Source organism: Enhydra lutris, unplaced genomic scaffold, assembly GCF_002288905.1.
Source record: "Enhydra lutris kenyoni isolate GAN:26980312 unplaced genomic scaffold, ASM228890v2 scaffoldscaffold17, whole genome shotgun sequence".
Taxonomy (NCBI): Eukaryota; Metazoa; Chordata; class Mammalia; order Carnivora; family Mustelidae; genus Enhydra; species Enhydra lutris.
The window spans coordinates 2,200,979-2,226,090 of record NW_019154101.1 but is presented as its reverse complement, the minus strand read 5'-3'; the positions used below and the strand labels follow the sequence as shown (position 1 = coordinate 2,226,090).

Sequence of the window (25,112 nt, the reverse complement as noted above, 5' to 3'; positions counted from 1 at the left end):
GTTCAACTCAATTCTGACACCATCTATCCAGAAATAACATGGGGTTCTACAGGTTAAGGATTTAGTCCTCCAAGACTATATCTTTTCCCCACCTCCCACCTGTCCTTCAGGTGCCAGTCACAGCCCAGGCTATTACCTGTACTTTGGGCCAACTGGCTACAGATTGGAGGTTCTAACAACCTCGTCCTTGGAATTCAGATGCCAGCTTCAAGTCTAGTTTGTTATCCGTACTTCTGACTGATTGCTCGTATAAATCAGAGGTTCCCACAACCCTTCCTCACATTCAATTAATTTGCTTATGGGGTTCACGCAAGTCAGAGAAACATTTTATTTACTGGATTATTATTATAGAAGGATATGATAAAGGATACAGACAGACATGCAGATAACCATACATATTGATTTCATTTATATAAGCACACATTAAGTGTGTGTGTATGTGTGTGTGTGTGTGTATCTGAATATATTGTTGCTATTATAATTTTAACAAATTGTTACCTGTTAGATCAATTAAGATTAAGGAAAATAAATTTCTATTTCACCTTTACTTATTTTTTCTTTGATGCTCTTCCCTTCTTTATATAGATCTAAGTTTCTGACCTATATTATTTTTCTTCTCTCTGAAGAACTTCCTTTAATACTTCTTGTAACTCTCTCATTTTTGCTAGTCTGAAAAAGCCTTTATTTCAACTTTACTTCTAAAGGATAATTTCACAGGGTGCAGAATTCCAGATTGATGGTTTTTCTTTTTTCTCACTCTACTCTTTTAATACTTCACTCTACTCTATTTTTGTTTTGCATAGTTTCTAAGGAGAAGTCAGAAAAAATTCTTATCTTTGTTCCTCTATAGATATGGTGTTTTCCCTTATGGCTTCTTTAGGACTTTTTATCTTTGTTTTTTTAATAATTTAAAAATGATAATGTTTTTGGTGTTTACATGCTTGTTGTTCTCTGAACTTCCTGGATCTATGGTTTGGTGTCTGACATCAATTGTGGGAAAATTCTGTCATTATTGTGTCAAATACTTCTTCTGCTCCTTTCCCCCTTTCTTCTCCTTCTAGTATTCCCACTGTATGGATGCTATCCCTTTTATACTTGTCCCATACTTCCATAGTCTTTGGGTATTCTGTTCTACTTTTTTTTTTAGTCTTTGCTCTCTTTGTTTTTCAGTTCTGGGACATTCAACTGCTATATCCTCTAGAGATTCTTCCCTCAGCTCTGCCAGTCTACAAATAAGCCCATCAAAGGCATCCTTCATTTATGTTATAGTGTTTATTATATCTAGTATTTAATCAGACTTAGGATTTCCATTTCTCTGCTTATATTATCTATCTGTTCTGCCATGCTGTCTACTTTATGTATGAGAGCCCTTGACATATTAAGCATAGCTGTTTTAAAGTCCCAGTCTGATAATTTTAGTATTGGTCTGTTCAGCTTTGCGCTTGTTGTTAGGATAGAGTGGCAACTTCCAAGATCCTTATATGTGGAACCAGAATCTGGCTTCGTTAGTCAAGACCCAGATAACCTTGGACAAGTTACTTTAAGCTCTGTGTCTCGATTTCATCATCGATAAAATGGTCATAACATGGTATCTACCTCATAGAATTGTTGTGAGAATTAAACCAGTTACTACCTATAAAGCGCTTGAAACAAAACTTAGTACATATTATCATTTTGACAATTTTTAAAATAAACCTCTGCTTTTAGGAAAATGCAAGCAACACAGAAACACAGGTATCTGGAGCATTCCAGAGCAAAGCCTACCCCCATTTGCCATGAAGATTCTCAGCCTGTACACCATGGAGAAAGCACTGCCAAGCCAGGAGATAGTATAAATACTACAATATGCAGAGAAGGGATATCTGACTGGAATGGTGCCAACTAAGATCAGGGCCCCATCCAAGTCCACCTATGGTGGCTCTCAGGTCATTACACAAATTCCATGGAAGCTTTATCTTCACTGGGAGGTTTCCCAGTCACACCTTTGTTAATGGTCATTCTCCATCGTGGGGAAGAGATTCAGATACATTTGCATTAAGTTACTCACGTACTTTGAATCTTAAATAACTCAAATTCAGGTGATAAAAATAATGGCAGCTAAGGCCTAGTCATTGCTTGCTAAGGCGAGTACTGCTTTAAGGGCTTTGCAAATGTTCAACCATTCAATCCTCAGTACAATTTGAAGAAGTAGATACTGTTATCTTCACCGTTTTACATTTGAGGAAAGTGAAGCCACTTAGGGAACTCTGCCAGGACAAATAGCTTGTCGGTGGTTGAGCTGGGATTCAAATGCTGGGAGCTTGGCCCCTGCTCCAGAGCCCACATTCTTAGCTACTGTGATATACTGCCCCATGAGAGATACAGCCCACAACTCCCATGGATTAGGGATTAAGAGAACTGTATTGTACCACTACTTAGTAGTTTTGCTTCAGATCTTGGGATACATGAAATAACTGTTAAATCACAATCAAAGAAAATACACAATGAGAGACTAATACTATGACTTACAAAGGCATGTAATGTTTCCAAAGTGATTAACCACTCTAATCCTCTGTTTTCTGGTTTTAATAATCCCCAGTTTTCTGGGTATTAGAGCTGCTGTGAAAAAATGAGTCATGAATTTGTGAAATGTGTAACACTATGCCTAGCACAGAGTAAGCTCCCCATAAATGTTAGTGACGTCTTATTGTTTTTGTAACAATGGGTTAGCAAAATTGCAAATTATTTAAGTATAAATTTTATTCAGTGCTAGTTTCTATCATACAACATAAATTAAAATAACACAAAGTTTATAGCTCATGGAAAATCCTATACATGGATTTCATTCTTTGGATGCTATCCTGTAGGTGAAATCTTAATTTTAAATGAAAATACTAGTTTAATACATAGCTAGAATAACAAGGGAGAAACGACCACACTTGACGTTTATAATGTAATAGGATGTGTGTGTAATATTCCCAAAAAACAAAAACTTCTTCCAGTCTTCTGCTTAACTAGGCCATTGAAATCTACTTATACAGAAGACAACAGAATCTTTTATTTTCTTCTTAGACCACATTAAAAAAAAAATTGGGTACAGAACGCAAGCTCAGTGTGAACACTGCTGGAAAAAAACAAATTATACACACAAAAAATGAAAACTGCTCCTGAATGTTCAAACTGAGTTCTGCCTCCAAGTCTTAAACATTGGATTAGCTTCAGCAAAATGCAAAATCTGTCTTTATTCAAACAGAGAGTTAGAGTACCCATGATTAAAAATGCCTCATTTCTTCAGACTAGGAAAAAGAAATGCTGCTCTAGAAGTAATGTCAGTGGAGAGTTTTATCTGGGGCATTCAAAACCCTGTTTGCCAGGCCCACAGAGCACAGATTCATCCGGGCGCATCTTTTGTACACATGCCTCTTCACCCCTAAATCCTGGAAAATGATGCAAACAAAATGTGTTGGGTCTGTTTGTAAAGTAGAATCCTTAGCTAAAACACTGTTTATCAGTGTGGGGCATTCCAAAATAGCTTTCTATTCCCTTTATTCTGGTGGGAGATAACTAAATATTCATACATCGCTTTTTTTTCTGAAGTGATCTTCCCTTCTAGTGTTAGGCAGAGTTGCTTGTGGTAACACTTGCTGTAATAATGAAAGGCAAGCAAGTAAAAACACTTGGTATCATCTATAAGAAAGAAAAGGTCTGATTTGGGGGGCACCTGGGTGGCTCACTAGGTTAAATGTCTGCCTTTGGCTCAGATAATGATCTCCTGGTCCTGGGATTGAGCCCCATATCAGGCCCCCTGTTCAGTGGGGAGTCTGCTTCTCCCTCTCCCTCTGCCCCTCCCTCCTGCTTGTATGCATGTGCATGCTCCCTCCCTCTCAAATTAATAAGTAAAAATCTTCAAAAAAATAAAATAAAAGGTCTAATTTTTAATGATAAACACATGGTCTGAACTCTTATGTAGTCCTCACTACTCTCCAACTTCTTCACAAATATTAATTCACTTAATCCCCACATTCTATGAGCTAGGTGTAGAAACTGAGCCAAGAGACAAGATGCTATGCCCAAGGTCATGAGACTGGTGACTGAACTGCAGCCCATGTTCAGACAAAGTGAATCCCAGTCGCTGAAGGGGAGGGTGGTCTGGAGAATCAAGTCATTTCCAAAAGCTCCCCGAGATTCTGATGAGCAGGCAGGGTTGAGAACTTGTCATTACACAAGCATCAGAAACACCTGGAAGGGCTATGAAACCACAGACTGGGGGGCTCCATCCTAGAGGCTCTGATCGAGTCCTCCCCAGACGATGTTGGTACTGTTGGTCTAGGAACCACACCTGAAGGACCACAAATCTAGGACACTTGGGAAGTGGCTTCCAGTGCATTGCCTTTCAAAGTATACCTCACTACCTCCTTTTATTTGAAGAGAGAAATAATTAGTGATAATGGCATCAAGAACAAAGTCTGCTTTGTAGAACTCTGTTATCCTTATCTAATGTGCCATAACTCCCAACTATTGCTGTTGACCTAACTATGTAATATATAAATCAATAAAAACCTCAGCACCTTGTTATATGCTGTTGTCTGTAGCCTTAGTTTTTTCTCATGTAGAAGACTATTAATACCTACCTCATTGTTACAGGGTTGTTTAATAGAATAACGTATGTAAAAATCCAACACAGTACTTGACACAAAATGTTACCTAAATAATCTCACGATTTTTGGCAAAAAAAAAAAAAAAAAAATTATTTTAAAAATCATAGCTTATTACTGTTTTCCTCCCATATATTTTGGCAAAAACTCACTTTAGCAAAAAACTACTTACCATGGAATTATTTTTTACAGATTTGTATGTTTTCATATCTGGAATGGTTTTCTCAAAAAGTGCTAAAAGCCACTTTTTGGATTTTGACCAGTTTCTAGGCAAGAAAAAAAACGTGCATAAATTAATTTGAAAGCACATCAGGAGTAATAGGTCATAGCATTAAAGGGGGTATATCTATGGAATTATAATTATTTCTCCAAATTTCTTCTTTAAGTTTCCTAGAATTTCATGCGAGGTCTACCTTCAGACTTACTAGATCACAAGGAAAATGGAGTGGGCAAGGCAGCCACATCTTAGTAGGGGTTTTGCAACAAATGTTTGAATCCCTATAGGATTGGCATTGAATAAAAAACAAAAACAAGCAAAAAAAAACAGAGCCCATGACCTGATTATTCTACTTTTACTCTGGCTGTTAGCAGTGGCTGGAGGATGAGAAACTAGCACAAGGACCCAGTGCTGGCTTAAGCCAGGTAAAGCCAACTGGCTACAATCTTTTTCATACTTTCTGACCAGTCACCACTATAAACCAACTGCCAAGACATTTAAAAACTCATGTGTTATTTTGCATTCGAACCACTGAGCCAACTGTGAAAAATACATTTGGCCATACCTCCTTGTGCCTCAGGGAGAATAAGGTCAACCATGTCAGACTCTAAGACTGGTCATGCCTGATGATTTAGCAGAGTTCCAAAGTATAGCAATGAATGTGATCATAATAACAGTAAATAGGATAAAAGGCCTCAAAACAAACTCTTTGTTTCATTCTCGTATCTTTTCTCTGGCTCTCTCTCTCTCCCTGTATCATTTTTGCTCCTCAAAATAAGGAAAAAAAAAAAAAAAAAGGAAATAATGCATCTCTCTTCTTCAGTTCCTCCATCAAGTCACCCACACACCAAAAACAAATTCGTCTTAAAAAGTAGCTCCTGGGGGTGCCTGGGTGGCTCAGTGTGTTGAGCCTCTGCCTTCGGCTCGGGTCACGATCTCAGGGTCCTGGGATCGAGCCCCGCATTGGACTCTCTGCTCAGCGGGGAGCCTGCTTCCCCCCCTCTCTCTGCCTGCCTCTCTGCCTACTTGTGAGCCCTTTCTGTCAAATAAACAAATAAAATCTTTAAAAAAAAAAAAAAAGTAGCTCCTGTCTCTTCCTCGTAGATGCTGCTCTCTGTACTGAGAACAGGGAAATTGCTGGGAGGAGCTTGGTCAGTGACTTAATTGTAGGGAAGAGCTCCCTACCTTAGGAGACATTCTGGCATCTGGGACCCGTACTCAAAACCTTCATCATAAGCTTGAAAATGCTGATAGAACTCCCTGATTTTTCTCTCGTCTGTGGGAAACAAGTCTTTTTTAAAGAGTATATTCATTGTGACTGGATAAAGGAGATGCCTACAAAGAAAAACAGATAGAAAGTCAGACCCAATGACCAAAGAAGAAAGGCAAAAGAAACAAAAAAAGGACATTATTTAGTAGCTATATATTAGGGGTAGATAATAATATGCAACAGATTCTTTTGGGAAAGAATCAGTTTCAAAAGGTTTTAATATTTGTTTACTGTGGTCAAGATAACTTAGGGGTAACTGAAATTTTGGTTCATTTATCTGAAGGTTTTAAAAGGCTTTCTAAGCAATCGTTGTTAGATCCTGATAAATGTGAGATCATGTGTAGAAATAAATTGATTCAATATAATTTCAACAAGTTCTTATTTAGTAAATAATAGCAATAACTAAGATATAGTCCATGACTTTAGACAGCAGCAAAAGAGAGCCAAAAAATCAGGGCAACACTGGTTACCAAATTCCCAAGCTCTCATAGGATCCTACAGATTTAAACTACTACCCATTGGAGTATAATGCTTATCACCATAAGTGAATAAAAATAATTACTGTGGCATAATAAAGAAATGAATATCAAAGATTGTTAATACAACCTAGATTAGTAACACTAAGTACTGTTTGTTTCAGTTTTATTTGCCATCTCTTCCTCACTAGAAATTTTTCAGGATCTCCTTCCCCCCAAAGTTTCAAGATATCCAAGAATTTGCTTGGTTTCGTTGTAGATACTGGGCATGCTAAAAGTTTAGTCAGTTGCTTGCCTTTTTTTGTTGTTGTTGTTTTCTTCTCTCTCTCTTTCTGGACCTCTAACAAAATATTAACTGTTATTCTTTTTTATGAGTCTGAACTACTGAATCCTGCCTTCAGCATCCCAGTATCCCACTGAGATGGAAAGTGCTTAATAGGTAACTTCAATTGAACAAATCTCCTTACACACATGAAGAATTTTTCTCACAGCTCCTAGGCCCAGCCCTTACCTTTGCCAGAAAGCTTCAGAACATGGCTGAGGTCACTTGATTCCCTCCAGTGCCCTTCCCTGTCTCACCTGTCTCTCAGCATTCCCTCTAGGTAGGTATGTTCTACATGGCATGGAATGGCTGAGGAGAAATTACTGTAAATGTATTAAAATGATCATATTGGCTCACCTTAAAATCGGAGTGCTAATGAAAAATTGTCCATTAATTAAGATGTAAAAGATTAATAAAATCTCTTAAATTACCAGTTAGATCGACTTCATTAATCAACCAGATAATTTTTAAAGTTCAGTGTGCAGGATTCCAAGTTTTTTATTCCAAAAAACCCCCCAAACCAAAAAAACCAACAAGCTCGAACACTACTAATGCATGTACTTTACCTTACTAAGTTGTTCAGCTCCATTGTCCCATGAGTGCCCAAGTTCTCCAGTTGCTCATGTAATTCTTCAGTCAGTTGTCCGGTGAGTTGATACAGGTTGAAAGTCCCTAGTTTCCCTTTCATCATGATATAAAGTTTTTCATGCAGTGTTAAAAAAGTATTCTTTGGAATTGATGCTAAAAACAGAGAAAACTATTTTTAACAGAAGCAACAATTCCTTGAAGCAAACAGTCAATGTACCTCTACTATTACTTGGCCACAGGGACTGCAGCCAAAGCCTTCCCAGTACATAAAATTACCTCCTGCAAGTAAAAGGAGGTGAAGATTCAACCTATCCCATGAAACTGTAAGAGTCTGTAGGGAAATTCACGTTTGGGGGTGATCTACAAATGGGTGACTAGGAGGGCCTCTGGGAAACACAAATCTGGGGATTTTTATTTGCACGTTAAAAAGCTTTCATTGGCTTTCTACATTTAACAAAGTTTACAAAAGGCCTTCTACCATCTTTCTAGTTTTCCAGTAACATTTCCAGGCCCTTCTCCCCCCAGATTTGTATGCCAGGTACAGTGTGGTATTTCCGTTATTTATATTTATATTTTCCAGCATTTTTATTAGATGTTCTAGCTGCGCAAAACACTCTCTCCTTGACCAGCCTCACCCCATCCCCACACACCCACAGCTACAAGCCACACGTTTCTCCTGCCAACTTCTATTTCTCCTTCAAGTGTCTACACTTCCTTACCCCATGAATAGCTTTGGCTCCACTACTTCCTTTGTATTAGTGCTCATGTTTCTTCCATGATACACACCTCCTGCTTGAGTTTGTCTAGCAAGAGTATGAGTTTTTAAACTCATTATTCTTTTATATTTTTCTTTAATCCCGTTTTATTGTCTGTAAGGTAGCTTTTTCAAAAAAATAGTTTTTAGTTTTCTATTTCATCAGCGTATTATGTATTTTATTATTAATTAAAAATAATGTTTCAATTTCCTGAGCACAGATCTTTTCTGTACTAGAGGAATAGGAAGCTGGCTCAAGAGCACATCTTAACATATTTTGTCTATTAAATAGAAATATTTAAACATCAAAGTCCCCAGAGGTGGCACATGTGAAAAAACTTGATCACTTCCATGCACACCTGATTGGTGAGTAAGTTGGTATGTTTTTCTGGAGGGATATGTGAACTTACAGATTCAGAGCCTTCAAACTTCAAAATATTTATTTTCTTTGATCAGGAATCCCATAGTTTAAGTACCGAGAAGCACTCAATAGTCAAAGAATTTAACCAACATGTTGTGATCTTCATGTGGGCAAGAAGAAACAACCATCATGTTCTTGGTCACTGGCAGCTTCTAAATTTTTTGTTTTTGTTTTTGTTTTTGTTTAATGGCAAGAGATGCATGAGAGGCTACATGAAGAGGAACCTAAGAAAGAAGCCAAAAAGGAAACCAAGAGAAGGAAGCTCATAGACAACAGAAGCAAGCACAGACATTACGGAAGCAGAGAAAAGAATGAGGCACCAAAACGAAACAGCTCCCCCTTCCTGGGAGGACGAGTGGCCTCAGCACCTCATATCTGTAGCCTGGGAAGAAATCAAGTGGGCAGTCACACCGGAAGCATGCTGAGAAGTACAATCCAGAAGTCTCTGAGGAGGGAAAGCAAAAGGCCACGGATTACACGAGGCCAAGCCCCACTTACCTTAATAGCCCTAGGAATGTGTCAGGAAATGCCACAGTAAAGGGTGCATTAAACAGTAGAATTTCAGTGAGCAGAGTAGCAACATGTGATCAAGCCAAGAGATATAGCCTGTGGAACATTGTCTACACAGCAGCAAAACAGAGTGAAGGACATCCTGGGAGCTGTAACAGGATACAGATTCCAAATATTTTCCAAAGTAAACAACAGTGGGGTAACCTCATCTCTTACCCACATCTAATTAAAACTTATGTGAGGCTGCCAATAATTTGTTTTTCAATGACCAAACTCATCAGATATTCTTTCTACCTTCTGTCCTGATTTTAAAGTATAAAATAAGGAAGGGGCCATCAACATTCTTGATAGAGGAGTGAGGATATAATTGTTAACAAAGCTACTCTTGGACTCCAAAGTTGTATTTCAAACGAACTATCTGAAAATATTCTTTACCTGTACGATAGACGGGATTTTGCACTGCTAGCTCAAAATTTACTTCTTTGGATTTTAGAAACACATTAATTCCCTCTTCTTCAGTAACAAAGGTCATTCGGGTGCCCATAATGAAGACTGTAAATACTGGTCCATACTGAAAGATAACACAAATATAGATATTAATAAGGATTTCTAATAAGTTACTGCATCATGGGTTATGCAAGAACCCTAATGCTGAAGTTATAGCCAAGATAAAAATTATTATGATTATATATGTAATTAATTATAAATTTTGCTAGATTAAGACAAATCTAAATTAGACAAATCATAATTTATTCTATCCTAATACTTAACCTTCATTTTGATCATTGTTTGAAATTTCTTTTCTTATAGTATGACATAATAATTAGAAATAATTACTAAGGGGTGCCTGGGTGGCTCAGTGGGTTAAGCCTCTGCCTTCTGCTCAGTTCATGATCTCAGGGTCCTGGGATCAAGCCCTGCATTGGGCTCTCTGATCAGCAGGGAGCCTCCTTCCCCCTCTCTCTCTGCCTGCCGCTCTGCCTACTTGTGATCTCTGTCAAATAAATAAATAAAATCTTTTTAAAAAACAAAAGAATTACTTGAAATTATGTCAAACAGTGATATTTAAACATTGTTTTCCAGATATCAGTGTGCTTACGAGTAACCTCTACTCAGTTTTGTCCAAGAAAAAGATTCAAAACAGCTGACTTAAATCTGTGGTCACTCAACGATGTCCTGCAATCCTGAAAAGTTTTCTAATGTGCTCACTTTCCAAAATTACTATTTCCCCTGGATACCTACCCAACCCTTTCCACTCTGAGGTACTGTTCCTGCTTTGTAACTTACTAGGAAACTCGAGGCAATCAAGTAAGAGCACTCACAACTTTTCACCACCAAATCTTGCAAAGATACACATTTGTACCCATTCTCTATGCCTCCCCTCGGGTTAGTAGGAATGGGAGGTCCTGCCCCTGTAAAATGCAAGTGCTCCCTCACTTATGTTATGGATTCTACACTCTTACCTTCTCTTCATTCTACGTCAATGCTTCTGTCATCCACATCTTCAGTTCTGCCCTCTATCAGATCACTAGCAGCCTACAAACCTACACTAGCCCTGAGTTTGATTTCAGGAAGTCCGTGATTTTGTTGGGAGCTTCACTACTGGGTGGAGACCACCCTCCCAGGGCTAGCCAATTCTTGGAGAGAGCAGAGGGCTCAACCTGCCAGAAACATACCTTTCACATGTAAACCAACCAATCCTGAGTCTCTGCCCATCTACTTCCTTATCTAATGCTCACACACCAATATTTTCCCTGCCTGAAATCATCCCAAGGCCAGTAGCCGGCAACCAGAAACCACCCATATAGCCCAAAGCTGACCAGAATTATTCAAAGTAGCCAATCCTAAATTGTTTTCCCTGCCCTGCTTTGCCTTTCCTGAGGAAGCCCCAATAAAGGCTCAGCCACAGACTTTTCTCTGGTATTATCTTGGGCCTCCTGATGGATACCAATGCTTTTCCCTGTGGTCCTGCATGGCCTACAGCAGCCCCTCTTTTGGACACCCCTCAGACACATGGGTATAATAAACATCTTCCTTCCAAACCCTCCTTCTCATTTCCTCCTGTGGCGGCACTGACTTTATAATACCACAATACATACCACATATACATTCTTGCAGCAATCACCCATACTTTCATACCCCATTATAGTTACTATAGTTACTGTAAGTATTTCAAAATATTATGCTTGTCACTACCCCAATACTGCAATCATTTCTAGGCAACCCTGAAATGGCATGTGATCATTCCTACAACACACTGTTGGGTGCTATCAGGCAACTGTGGGCATGAAAAACATGAAGCCACCAAACAGTGAAGTCTCTTTTTCTTACACTGGTAATCCAGTGTTTTTTTTTTTTTTTTTTTTGAGAGTTTTTTTTTTTTAGAGTTCTGTTTATTAATTTATTTATTTGAGACAGAGAACGAGAGAGAAAGAGAGCATGAGAGAGGGGAGGGTCAGAGGGAGAAGCAGACCCCCTGCTGGAAACCCAATGTGGGACTCTATCCTGGGACTTCTGGATCATGACCTGGCTTAACCATCTGAGTCACCCAGGTGCCCTGACTTTCCAGTATTCCTTATCTACAATTACTTGTTAATCAATATTTAGAAGAATATGAATAATTTCCATTGTTTTGTACAAATGAGAATTCTTAACTTCCCATTAGGAGAGTGGCCCACGTAACACTTATAGGTACCCAGGCCACAGTGTAGAACAGCCAAGTTCAAACACATTGAAGAATTGACCTAACTACTGCTGCATGGTATTTAAAATAACTTACTGCAAAACTGCACTGTACAAATGATCATGTCTGATGTTATAAATTCTGTGGCAGTGGGGGTGTTTGTGTTTCTATCTTATTTGCTTTGCTTTTGTTCTACTTCTTTGTGCAATGTCTGGATGTTATGAAGCAAAGGCCAGAGTACACAGTATGTTGTAGTCGTGGTGCCTGTGTGTTTGTTCATGTACATTTTATTCTAAGATAATGATAGAGTAACATGCAGTTATAAGAAATAATACAGAACAAACCCAAGTACACATTTCTCTGTTTCCCCTAGTGTTAACAGACTGCAAAACTATTAAATGGTATCACAACCAGGCCACAGTGCACAAGTTAAGGTATAGAAAATATCCATCACCATGAAGATGCCTCAAGTTACCTTTTTATAGTCACACCCATTTTCCTCTCACCCCCACCTCTTCCATTACCCTTGACAACTACTAACCCGTTCTCCAGTTCTATAATGCTGAATTTCAGGAATGGTATAAAAATAGAATCAAATCGTGTACAAATAGAAGAGGAAAAGATGAATAGTTTGGAAAGTGGAAACTTCGCGGGTTGGCTTTTTTTCACTTGGCATAAACCTCTGAGATCAGCCCCGGTTGTGGTATGCATCAATAATTCATTCTTTTACATTTCTGGTAGTATTCCACAGTATGGATGCACTACAGCGTGTTTAAACATGGTTGAAGTATCTTTGTGTTCTTTTCAGGTTGGGACCATTACAGATAAATTTGCTACAAACACTAATGCACAGGTTTTTGTGTGAATGCATGTTTTCATTTCTGGAGACTAAATGCCCAGAAGTGAAATTGCTGGGTCAGATGGCAGCTACATATTTCCTTAAAGAACTGCCCAAGCAATGGCCATGGTCGCCAAACTGTGGAAAGAACCAAGATGCCCTTTAACGGATGAATGGATAAGGAAGATGTGGTCCATATACACTATGGAGTATTATGCCTCCATTAGAAAGGATGAATACCCAACTTTTGTAGCAACATGGACGGGACTGGAAGAGATTATGCTGAGTGAAATAAGTCAAGCAGAGAGAGTCAATTATCATATGGTTTCACTTATTTGTGGAGCATAACAAATAGCATGGAGGACAAGGGGAGATGGAGAGGAGAAGGGAGTTGAGGGAAATTGGAAGGAGAGGTGAACCATGAGAGACTATGGACTCTGAAAAACAATCTGAAGGTTTTGAAGGGGCGGGGGGTGGGAGGTTGGGGGAACCAGGTGATGGGTATTAGAGAGGGCACGGATTGCATGGAGCACTGGGTGTGGTGCAAAAACAATGAATACTGTTATGCTGAAAAGAAATAAAAATAAAAAATAAATAAAAAATAAATAAAATAAAGAACTGCCCAAGTGCTTTCCAGAGTAGCTGTACTATTTCCTCTAGTGATCCCGTTTCTCTCTATCCGTACTAGCATCTGAGTGCTGTCACTTTTTTTTATTGGGCCATTCTGATAGGTGTGTAGTCTTATCTCATTGTGGTATTCATTTGCATATCCTCAACTGGCTCATGAAGTTGAACACTTTTCCATGTGTTTATTTGCCAGCTTTATGCTCTCTTCAGCAACTTATTCATGTCATTTGCCATTTCTTTAGTTAACTTGTTGAGTTTTTTTACATGTTGAGTGTGGAGAGTTCTTTATATATTCTAGATAGCAGTCTCTTATTGGATATGTGGCTTGCAGATATTTTCTCTCCATCTATAGCTTGTCTTCCCAGTCTCCTAACAGGTTCTTTATTTCACAGAGCAAAAGCTTGTAATTTTCATGAGGTCCAATTTGTCAGGATTGTTTTTATGGATTTTTGGTGTCCAGTCTAAAAACTATTCTTCAGCCCCAGATTAAGAAGATATTCTCCTTATTTTTTTTTAAAGTTTTATAGTGTTACATTTAACATAAAAGTCAATGATCTGTTTTGAGTTAATTTTTATATATGATGCAAGACTTAGGTCAAGGTTCATTTTGTTTTTGTTTTGTTTTGGCTTATTGGTGTCTAACTGGTTCACTGCCATTTGTTGAAAAGGTTATCTTTATTTCAATAAATTACTTTTGCACATTTGTCTAAAATCAATTGGACATTTAGTGTGTGTATTTCTGGGTTCTCAAGTCTTTTTCATCGATCCCTGTATCTATCCCTCCACTTGCATAATCTTGATTACTGTAGCTATATAATGAGTCTTGAAATTGAGTACAATGACTCTTCCCATTTTATTCTTTTAAGACTTGTTTTAGCTATTCTAGTTCATTTGCCTTTACATATACATTATTGAATAATCTTGTCTATATCTATCCTTTATCAGAAATTTGATAGAATTTGCATTAAACTTGTGTATCAATTTAGGGAGAATTGACATATTTACTATGTTGAGTTTTCCAATCCATGAACATGGTATGTTTCTTCATTAAGTTCTTCTTTTTATCAAGGTTTTCTAGTTTTCATCATGAAGTTCTATACACATTCTATTAGATTTTTACCTAAATATTTCTTTCTCTTTTTGAGTGACTATAAATGGTATTGTATTTTTAACTACTACTTGCAAATGCTCATTGTTAGTATGTTGCGATATAATTGTTTTTTTTCCGTTGAGTTTATATTCTGTGACCTTGTTGAATTTACTGATTAACTTCAGGAGATTTGTTGTAGATTCCTTGAGATTTTCTAAGTAAACAATCACATCATCTGCAAATAGAGAAAGTATTATTTGTTCCTTTCCATATGATCTTTTTTCTTGCTTAATTGCATTCACCAGAACTTCCAGCATTATGTGGAATAAGCAGTAGATATTCTTACTTTGTTTCCAATCAGAGATGAACCATTTATTCTTTCACCATTAAGATTGAGGTTAACTGTAAAATTTTTGTAGATATTCTTTAACAAGTTCAAGACGACTCTCTCTATTACCATTCTGATAATTTTTGAAAATCATGAATGAGTGTGGGATCTTGTCAAATGCATTTCCTGTACAAATCAATATGTCCATGTGCCTTTTCTTCTCTCACCTGTTAATATGGTGGCTTGCACTAACTGATTTTCATATCTTGGACAAGTCTTAAATCCCTGAAAGAGACCCATGGAGTCATGGGATCTGTAATTCCTTTATATATTGCTGGATTTTATTTGCTGATACTTTGTTGAGGACTTTTGCATCTATATTCATAAAGAATACTGATCTGCAAATTTCTTATTTTGTACTATCTTTATCTGGTTTGGTACGAGGATGATTCTAGCTTCATAAAATAAACTGGAACATGCTCCCTTCTTTTCTATTGTCTGGAGATTATTTATACAATTGATGTTAATTCTTCTTTAAACATTTGGCAAAATTTTCCAGTGAAACAATCTGGGCCTTAAGATTTCTTTTTTGGGAGTTTTAAAATTATGAACAATTGTTATCCCCAACAAATACAGGGCTATTCAAATTATTTATTTCATACTGAATAATTGTAGTTTGCATTTTGGGGGGAATTAGGTCCATTTCATCTAAATTGTCATTTTTCTACATGTGGGGTTACATATAGTGTTCTTTTATTATCCTTTTGATGTCTGCAGTGCTATGCCCTATTTTATTCCCAACATTAATAATGGGTGTCTTTTTTTTCTTTTGCTTGTATGAGGTCTTCCAATGTTATTGATCTTTTCAAAGAATTGGCTCTTTCATTGATTTTCTCTATTTTTTTCTGTTTCCACTTACAATGATTTCTGTTAATATTTCCTTCATTTTTCTTGTTTGGGGTATGCTGTCCTCTTTTTTGGTGAGGAGGCTGACAGGGAAGCTTTGTTCATTTCACACTTATGCTCTTTTACAATGAAAATATTTAGTGACGGTAATTTCTCTGTCAGCACTGCTTTAGCTGTGTCCCCCAAATTCTGATAGGTTGGATTTTATTTTCTTTCAATTCAGCATAATTTTTTATTTCCCTTGAGAGTTTCCCCTTAAATCATAGATTATTTAGAAATATGTTGTTTGCTTCCAAGTGTTTGGTGAGTTTCCTGCTACTCAGTTCTAGTTTCATTCCACTGTAGTTAGAGAATACATTGTATGATTCAAATTCTTTTAAATTTTGTGAGGGTCTATGGCTCTGAGTATGGTCTATCTTGTCATGTCTCATGGGCACATACCTGCTTTGTTAGGTAGAACATTCTATGTATATTCATTAGATCTTTTTTGGTTGGTGGTCTTTTATATTCTAGCTGATTTACTGTCTGTTCTACCCATTGTTCAGGTTGTTGAAACATCTAACTATAACTGTGAATTTGTCTGTGTCTTCTTTCAGTTCTAGTTTTTGCTTCACATAGTTTACAGCTCTGTAATTTGGTGCATACACATTTAGAATTGCTAACTCTTTGTAGTATATTGACCCCTTTATCATTTTATAATGTCCCCCTCTGTCTCTGGTAATTTTCTTTGCTCTGAAGGTACTTTTTCTGCTATTAACATAGCCACTCCTACTTTCTTTCGATTAATGCTTGCACGATATATCTTTTTCCATAATTGTTTTTCACCTGCTTATCTCATTATATTTGAAGTGAGTTTCTATTATACATCATGTAATTGCATCATTTTAGATCCATTTTTCAAATATCTATTAATAATTGTATTTATACCATTTATAGCTTAAATTATTGATATATTAGGGTTTAAGTTTCTGGGTTTTTTTTTTTTTTTTCTGTTTATTCTCCCTGGTTTTTGTTTTGCTGTTTTATCTGCTTTCTTGTGTGTTACTTGAACATTGTTTAGAATTCCATTGACTTATCTATAGTATTCTTAAGTGGATCCTTTTGTGTAGAATTTTTTAGTGATTATTCCAGCTATTACAATATATATATACAACTTATCATAATTAATCAATATAGCCACTTTTTGAAGTTTTTTTAATTCCATCATGGTTACCACAGTGTTATATTAGTTTCTGGTGTACAATGTAGTGATTCAACAATTCTATACGTTACTCAGTAATCATGACTTTTTAATCCACTTATTTCATCCATTCCCCCACTCATCTCCCATCTGGTAACCATCAGTTTGTCCTCAATAGTTAAGAGTCTGTTTCTCAGTTTGTCTCTCTCTCTTTCCTTTTCTTCCCCCCTTTGTTTGTTTTGTTTCTTAAGTTCCACATATGAATGAAATCATATGGCATTTATGTTTCTCTGACTGACTTATTTTGCCTAGTATTATACTCTTTAGCTCCATTCATGTTGTGGCAAATGGCAAGATTTCATTCTCTTTTTATGGCTGAATAATATCTATATCTATATCTATATCTATCTATCTATCTATCTATATGATTAGGCTCTCGATTGGGCTATAGAAATACACACACATACACAAACACACACACATACACACACCATATCTTCTTTACCCATTCATCTGTGAATGGACACTTGGGAGGCTCCCATATCTTGGCTATTGTAAATAATACTGCAATAAACATTGTGCTGCATGCATCCCTTTGAATTAGTTTTTGTATTTTGGGGGTAAATAGCCCATAGTGCAATCATGGGATAATAAGGTAGTTCTATTTTTAACTTTTTAAGGAATCTCCATACTGTCTTCCACAATGGCTTCATAGTGTGGCTATTTTATCATTTCAAGTGAATCTCTCTTTATATCCTCTTATCCTCACCCATTTGTAATGTAATACATACATCTAGAACAATATCAAGCAGTGTAATAATTTCTGCTTCAGCCATGAAACAATTTAGAAACCATGAGAAGAAAAGTCTATTGCAGTTACATATCTTCTGTTTACTGTGTTCTTACTTCCTTCTTGATGTCCACATTCCTTCTTTCATTGGTCCCTTTCTGTTTAGAGAACTACTTCTGGTCATTTGTTTAGGATAGTAGGTATTCTGGCAGAAAATTCTCTTAGTTCTCCTTCAACTGAGAATGTCTTGACTCCTCCTTAATTCCCAAGGGATATTTTTGCTGGAGATAGGATTCTAGGTTGACAGTTCTTTTCTTTGAGCACTTGAAAATTGGTATGCCATTTCTCCTAGTCTCCATGGTTTCTGATGAAGAATCCACTATCACTTCAGTTTCTTTCTCCACTATGATAAGGTTCTATTTTTCTTTTGCTGCTTTTGTGCTCGCTTCGGCAGCACATATACTAAAATTGTCTCTTGCTGCTTTTAAAAATTATATTTGTCTTTAGTTTTTAGAAGTTTGTCTATCATTTGTCTTGCTGTGGACTTCCTTGGGTTTATCCTCTTTGAGATTAGCTTAGCTTTTCAAATATGTAGGTTCATGTCTGTTGCCACTTTTGGGAAATTTTCAGCCCTACTTTCTACCAATACTTTTTCAGACTCACCCTCTTCCTTGGACTCTGATGACATAAATGTTATGTCTTTTACAGTCCCTGAAGTTCTGCTCATTTTTCAGTCTATCTTCTCTGTTTTTCATATTGGGCAATTTTTATTGACCTATGTTGAAGTTCACTGATTCTTTTCACTCTTCTCCATTGTGCTGTTGTATCCCTCCACTGAGGTTTCCTTTCTTTTTTCTTACTTTCTTTCTTTTTGTGTGTGTGTGTGAGTTATTGTATTTTTCAGTTCTAAAATTTCCATATGTTTCTTTCTTATATGTACTATTTCTTTACGGACTTTCCATTTCTTTCCTGAGACTTTCTATTTTTTCATTTGTTTAAGGCATGAGTATAATTGCTTGTTGAAGCATTTTAATTTTGGCTACCTTAAGATCCTTGTAAGATAATTCTAATATCTGTTTCATCTGTTGATTGTTTCTTCTTATTCAAGTTGAAATCTTCCTGGTTCCTGGTATCAGGAGTGATTTTCTACTAAAATCTGGATATCTTGTATATTATGTTATGACACTGCATTTTATTTAACTCATCATTTTTCCAGGCTTCCTTTGTCACTATTCTGACGTGAGAAAGGGAATGCCACCATATTATTGCCAGGTAGGGGGATGGAAATTGAGGTTAATTACACAGCATGGAGAGAGGACTCCTTGTTACTGCTGGTTGAGGGTGAAAGCAAGTCTCCTTACTAGGTTCTCACTGTTATCATTCTGGCTGGGAGAAGAAGGGATTCCTCATTATTGCTCCCACATGACCTTCACTGGCCTGGAAGTGAAAAGGTGTTAGAGGAGTAGCCTCTTTCTTGCTAAGTGGTGGTGAAATTCCTGACCCATCTTCTAAGGCTCATGGGGCACCACTCCAGTGAGTAGGAGGGGACTCCTTGTTATTGCTCAATGGTGATATAGTCTATGCTCCTGGTATGATCTCCATTAACCCTGCAGTGGGGATGGCCTCATAACTGCTAAATAGTATGGGAAGTCACGACCCTTCTCTAGGCCTATTTTGACACCACCCCTACTAGGAGGGGGAGGTTTACTTCATTACAGCCTGGCCAGGATTTAGAGCTAGACTCTTCACTTGGCACTTGCTGACTGAGGTGATGCCATAATTTTTTCCTATGATGTTTGCATGGAGCAGTTACAGTCTAAAGGTTTTCTGTCTTGCTGGGGTGCTCCTTTCCTGGCCCTTTACCTAGATAGAGTAAGTTTGTCTTGAGGGTTATTTTTTTTATCTGTGCTCAGGGGCATCTCCAGGTTGCTGGTTTTTCTAGAGCCCAATCCAGGTATGTGAAACAGAAAAAAAATCAAGAAAACTCAGCCACATATTGTTCATCAGATCCTGTGGTCCTTAGCCTGTCTGCTTTTCTCTCTCCACCTTTTAGAATCTTACGTTTGTTTTATATATAGTGTTCAATTATGATTTAGCTGCACTTAGTGGAAGGAATAGGGGGAAGTACAACTATCCCATCTTTTCAGAAGCAAACATTCCTAACTCTTTTTTTTTTTTTTTAAATTCACAGAATACCTCTGAAAGCTATACAAGAGAATGGAAATATTCTTGTTGGAGGAGAAGATAGGCAGCCAGAGGACAGAGATGAGAGGAAGACCTTTCATTGTATATATGTTCATGGCTTTAGAATATGGACCCATCTGAAAAAACAAAACAAAACCCATTTTTTAAAGAAGAATGACTTCCAATTTTGGTAGTGATAATACGGCAACTTCTTTCTGAATTGTTCTGCTTCTTTTCTGGAAATCATGCAAAGCCACAAAGAGAATGAAACACATGTACACTATAAACATATTAAGCTAGATAATAAGAAGAAATTCTACTAACTACAACAGTGTGCCCTGGCACCTGATACCAACAGAACTCTCATTTCTGCCCTTAGAAGCTATCACGGCATGATGGGAAAGAAAAAGGGCATGCACAGGGGGCTCAACAATGGAAAATCTTGGAAATATACACTCTGAGATATGAGAAGGAAATGTACAGAGTTGGAACCTCTATGAGATGGGCTAAGATAACCAGGCCATGGATACTGAGGTGGGGGCGGGTAGCAAAAGATAACACAGAAAGTGGGCTCCAGGAAGCACTATCTTCTGAAAGTAAAAAGTACACTTGGGAAGGTGGGTCACCTCTTTTACTAGCAGCAGCTATTGAAGAAAGGCAATGAGAGCTCATATCTGTAAAATTACATCCTAAAAGCTGAGGAGCTATGGGTGTACAGAGACACTCTATTTTCACTGTAGCAAGGGAGAGTAGAAGACTTAAGTCAAAAAACCTAGAAGGCAACTGCCTCCAAGCAAAACCTCCTGCTGACAGTTGGTCCGAGACAACTCAACTCCTTAAAATATAGTTAAACAAGAAAGGAAAAATTCAGCACTATAAGAAAAATTCTATAAAAAAGAAAGGAGAGCAGAGCTTCCTTATAGATGAAGTAACTCACCAAAAACTTTCTGCACTGGGTACATAAAACCTGTACTGCGAAAAGATTTCCATGGATAAAAGAAGAAAAAAACCCTTGTAATGCAAAATTATTTTCAGAATTTAAAAAATTAATGTAATAATTGCAACTACAAAGGAAATAAGCAAAAAACAAAAACAAAAAAACAAAAACAAAAAACCCATAAAACAAAAACTGTGGAAGAAGTCACTAGACAATTGAGGGAAATTAGAAGATAAAGGAATGTAGGAAAGGAAGAAACAATAAAGATATTTCTGAATAAAAGATAACAATGACTGGGGTGTCTGGGTAGCTCAGTCAGTTAAGCACCCAACTGGGTTTCAGCTCAGGTCATGATCTCAAGGTCCTGGGATGGAGCCCTGCATCTGTTTGGGCTCCGCGCTCAGGGGCGAGTCTGATTCTCTCTCTTTCCCTCTCACTCTGCTCCACCCCTACTCATGTGTGTTTTCTCTCTCTCAAGTAAATGAATACATAAAATCATAAAAAAAAAAAAAAAAGAGGGAGAGATGGCAATGACAAGAAGCACAAGGGGGACTACAACCCACAGGAAATAAAGAGTCTAAGGAAGAGAGAGTATAGAAATGTGGAAAAAAAAAACATTAAATAGAAATAAAATATGTGAAAAGAATTTCAGAGGAAATGACAGCTATAGAAGATAGGTAAAAGAGATTGAAACTATGCATCACTGGACGTCTTTTGCAAACTCTAAATTTATTTATCCAGCTGCTTAACTCAGTATTCCCACTTGGATATCAACATCCCAAACTCCAACATATCTCAGCATATCTTTTTTTTTCTCATTTTAAAAATTTTAATTGTTTTATTTTGTTTATTTTATTATTATTATTATTTTTTAATCAAACTCCAACATAGCTAAAGCTGAGCTTCTGATAACTTCTTCCCTTCCAGTAAATTCTTGTATTTGTGGCTGTTTCACTTGACAGCAACTCCCATTTTCTAGCTACTCAAGCCAAATTTCTTGGAGTCATCTTAGGCCCTTTTCATTCTTTTACACACCACATGCAGTTTCCAGTAAATCCTTCTGCTTCCACCTTCAAAATATATCCAGCCACTTCTCAAATTTCCACTGCCTTCACCATGGTTGAAACCACAATGGTCAAAACCACAATGGTCTCAAGTTTGAAATACTGTAAAAACCTTCAACTTATCTTCTTTCTTTAATTTTTGCATTCCTTTTTTTTTTTTTAACAGAGCAGCCAAAGTGAGCCTTTAAGATTTAAATCAGAGTCCATCACACCTCAGCTCAACACATTCAAAAGGTTTCCTATTTCACTCTAAACCATAAATGCATTTATACTTTGAATCTGATAATTCATTCTGTGGATACATTTTCACACACAGAAATGACACTTGTTCCTACAATATTTATAACAGCAAAAATACGGGAAACAAACAATGTCAATCATTAAGTCACTGTTTAGTTAAGCTAGGATTCAGGGAACACTTTGTAGGTTTTTAAAACAAATGCAGATGCGTCTGTTTCTGTGCAACGAGGTAGAATCAGGTGAGATGAGGATTTCACTGGCAGCTAGGAAGAGATGGATGTGAACAGAGAATAAGTCCCTATTTATTTCTCTGGTGGCATCTGTGATTTCTGTGTATGGATTGAAGGTCAGGACTAAAATAGGCACCTTTGAAAAGTCTGCAGCTAATATCAGGCTCAGTGGTGAAATACTGAACAATTTCCCCTAATAGTAGGGAAAAGACAAGCTTGTCTACTCTTACCACTTCTATTTAACAATATCCTAGAAATCCTACTGATTATAATAGAGGGAAAAGAAATAAAAAAACATCAAGATTAGAAAAAAAGAAGTAAATTTATCTGTTTACAAGACATATTGCTTATGTATAAAAATCCTAAAGCATCTCTGAAGTAATTACTAGAAGCAATCAACTGAATTTAGCAAAGTCACAAGGTATAAAATTAATATACAGAAAACAGATTGTATTTTTTATGTTTCAACAGGATACGAGTGGAAAACCAAAAAAAAAGCAATTTTATCTACAACAGCCTCAAAATATAAAATAATTAACAACCATAGTCATGACCACATCACAAAAATCACGGAACATTTCTGAAAGAAATTACATAGCTAAATAAATGGAGAGATACATAGCAGTCATATATTTGAAGACTTACTATTGTTATGAAGTCAATTCTCCCCCAATTTTTCGATAGAGTTAACAAACTTCCAATCATAATTCTAACAGTCTTTATGATAGATATTGACAAGCCAGTTCTAAAATTATAATAAAATGCAAACAATCTTGAATGGCAAGTCAATTACAGAGAAATACAGAGAACTTTCACTGCCTGATTTAAAGACTTACTATAAAACTAGAGTATTTAAGGCAGTGTAGTATTAACAAAGGAGTGGGCATTTAAATCAATGGACTAGGATAGAAAGGCTAGAAATAGATCTACACAAAAATGGTCAATTAATTTTTGAAAAGCTACAAAGGTGATCAATGAAGAAAGGAGAGACCTTCAGGATATGAAATTGGAACAACTGGACATCCAGATGGAAGAAATTAACCTCACCCCCTTTTCTTTTAAAAGATTTTATTTATTTATTTGACAGACGGAGATCACAAGTAGGCAGAGAGGCAGGCAGAGAGAGAGAAGCAGGCTCACCGCTGAGCAGAGAGAACAGATGTGGGGCTCCATCCCAGGACCCTGGGATCATGACCTGAGCCAAAGGCAGAGGCTTTAACCCACTGAGCCACCCAGGTGCCCCATCACCCCTTACAAAAAAAATTTAACTCAAAAATGGATCACAGACCTGAATGTAAAGTGGGAAAGTACAAACCTTTTAGAAGAAAACAGAATTATATTTTTGACCTTGCTTGACCTTCTGAAACAAGCTTGTAAAACTTGTAAAAACGTTTCTTAAAATTTATCAAAATCATGACTAAGGGAGGCTATGGGAGACAAAGAAATATTCCTTTAAAATATATAATTGTTCCTATATCAGACTCCCAATAATTATGGCACCTAGTGTGGGCCAAAATATGAGGAACTAGGCAATCCTCTACACTCAAAGGACAAGAAAAGGTGTATATTGTTACATTCTTTTGCAAGAATAACACAATAATATGAACAATTTAAGTGTTCATGTCATTGGACTAGGCAATTCCACTTTTAGGAATTTATTCTGAGGAAACAATTGGATAGGTGTCAAAAACACAACCACACAACACACACGGGAATATACATTGAGGAATTCATTGAAATAAAAGGAAAAAGTTGGCAGTAACTTACATACTATTTTTGAAAGATGAACTATATTTGAAAGCTATTTTAAGGACAAAAACATCTACTACAATATTACTAATCTCCTTAGTATGCAGTGAACATGGATCTCATCATCATCAAATAATACCAGCCGAAAATACAGTGCGGGCTAAATCTGCAAAGACCAAGTCTGTAAGTAATTTTTACAGCAACCTGGTGTTAACTTTAGTTCGGGTACTAATTTATTACCCGTTTTCATAAATTTAAATTAACCGTATTTCACTTCTTTCCGAATTATTCCAAATGTTTAGTTAGTGTGGGTACCCTTAGGACTTTTAAACTACGATGAAGTATAACTAACATTTATAAATTAATATCGACGTCCAAAAAGGCAGCTGCAAGCTAAGCTGATAAGAATCTATCCATAACCAATAAAAATCTATTTCTTTCGAAAAAACTTGCATAAGGTTAGCTGTTGATAGCTGAGGAATGAACGTCTGTGGACAGCAGGTATGTTCCCTGTGTTTTAATGTTGCATTTGAGAGCCAATAAAAGAAAATAAAAAAGAAAACATTACCTACTCCGGAAATCCACCTGCTAAGGCCACATACCTTGATTCTTGCTTTCTCTATAAATTCTAGAGGGGCTTTCCCAAACTCAAAGCCAGCTCCAATCCAAGGAATCCATCCCCTTATGCACGGGGGTCCACGCAAATTCTTCCGCTGAAGGAATAATAAAAGAGCAATGCAACCCAGGATTATAATCACTGCTGGGGAAATTAGTTCCATGTTTTTGTGGAACTTTGATTTCCCAATCAAAGAAGGGAAAAGTCCTGCCGCCGTGGCACTTGCTCATTCCCTGTTGGGAGGGGCACCTACCGGACCTCCCAACTTGTCTGCTACAACTTCCGCAGTTTGTTTGCCTTCCTAAGCGTAGCCTCCTTTCCCCGCCCCAATTTTTAGATGACTTCTGCATTATCGCTCCCTCCTCCCACCTCCACTGGTCTTTCCAGACCCGGCCACGCTGGACCGAACGCAGGGGCTGGACCAAACTGGTGCGGGTGCGGAGGGGTGGAAAGCGGGA

At 37.1% G+C, this 25,112-nt stretch overlaps 1 protein-coding gene across 2 annotated transcripts in view; it reads right to left on the bottom strand.

The window, feature by feature from the left end:
* Positions 1–24,989, bottom strand: part of LOC111147739 (24-hydroxycholesterol 7-alpha-hydroxylase) — an 89,860-nt gene extending 64,871 nt beyond the window's left edge. The window contains exons 1-5 of one of the 2 annotated variants that reach the window (XM_022503961.1): positions 24,641–24,989; positions 9,628–9,763; positions 7,486–7,660; positions 6,037–6,186; positions 4,807–4,900 (exon numbers count right to left, since the gene is read on the bottom strand). In XM_022503961.1, coding sequence (XP_022359669.1) covers positions 4,807–4,900; positions 6,037–6,186; positions 7,486–7,660; positions 9,628–9,763; positions 24,641–24,817 — 732 coding nt within the window. In that variant the 5' untranslated portion in view covers positions 24,818–24,989. The remainder of the gene's footprint in view (positions 1–4,806; positions 4,901–6,036; positions 6,187–7,485; positions 7,661–9,627; positions 9,764–24,640) is intronic. The other variant, XM_022503962.1, reaches the window with a different exon arrangement.
* Positions 24,990–25,112: the final 123 nt, after the last annotated feature.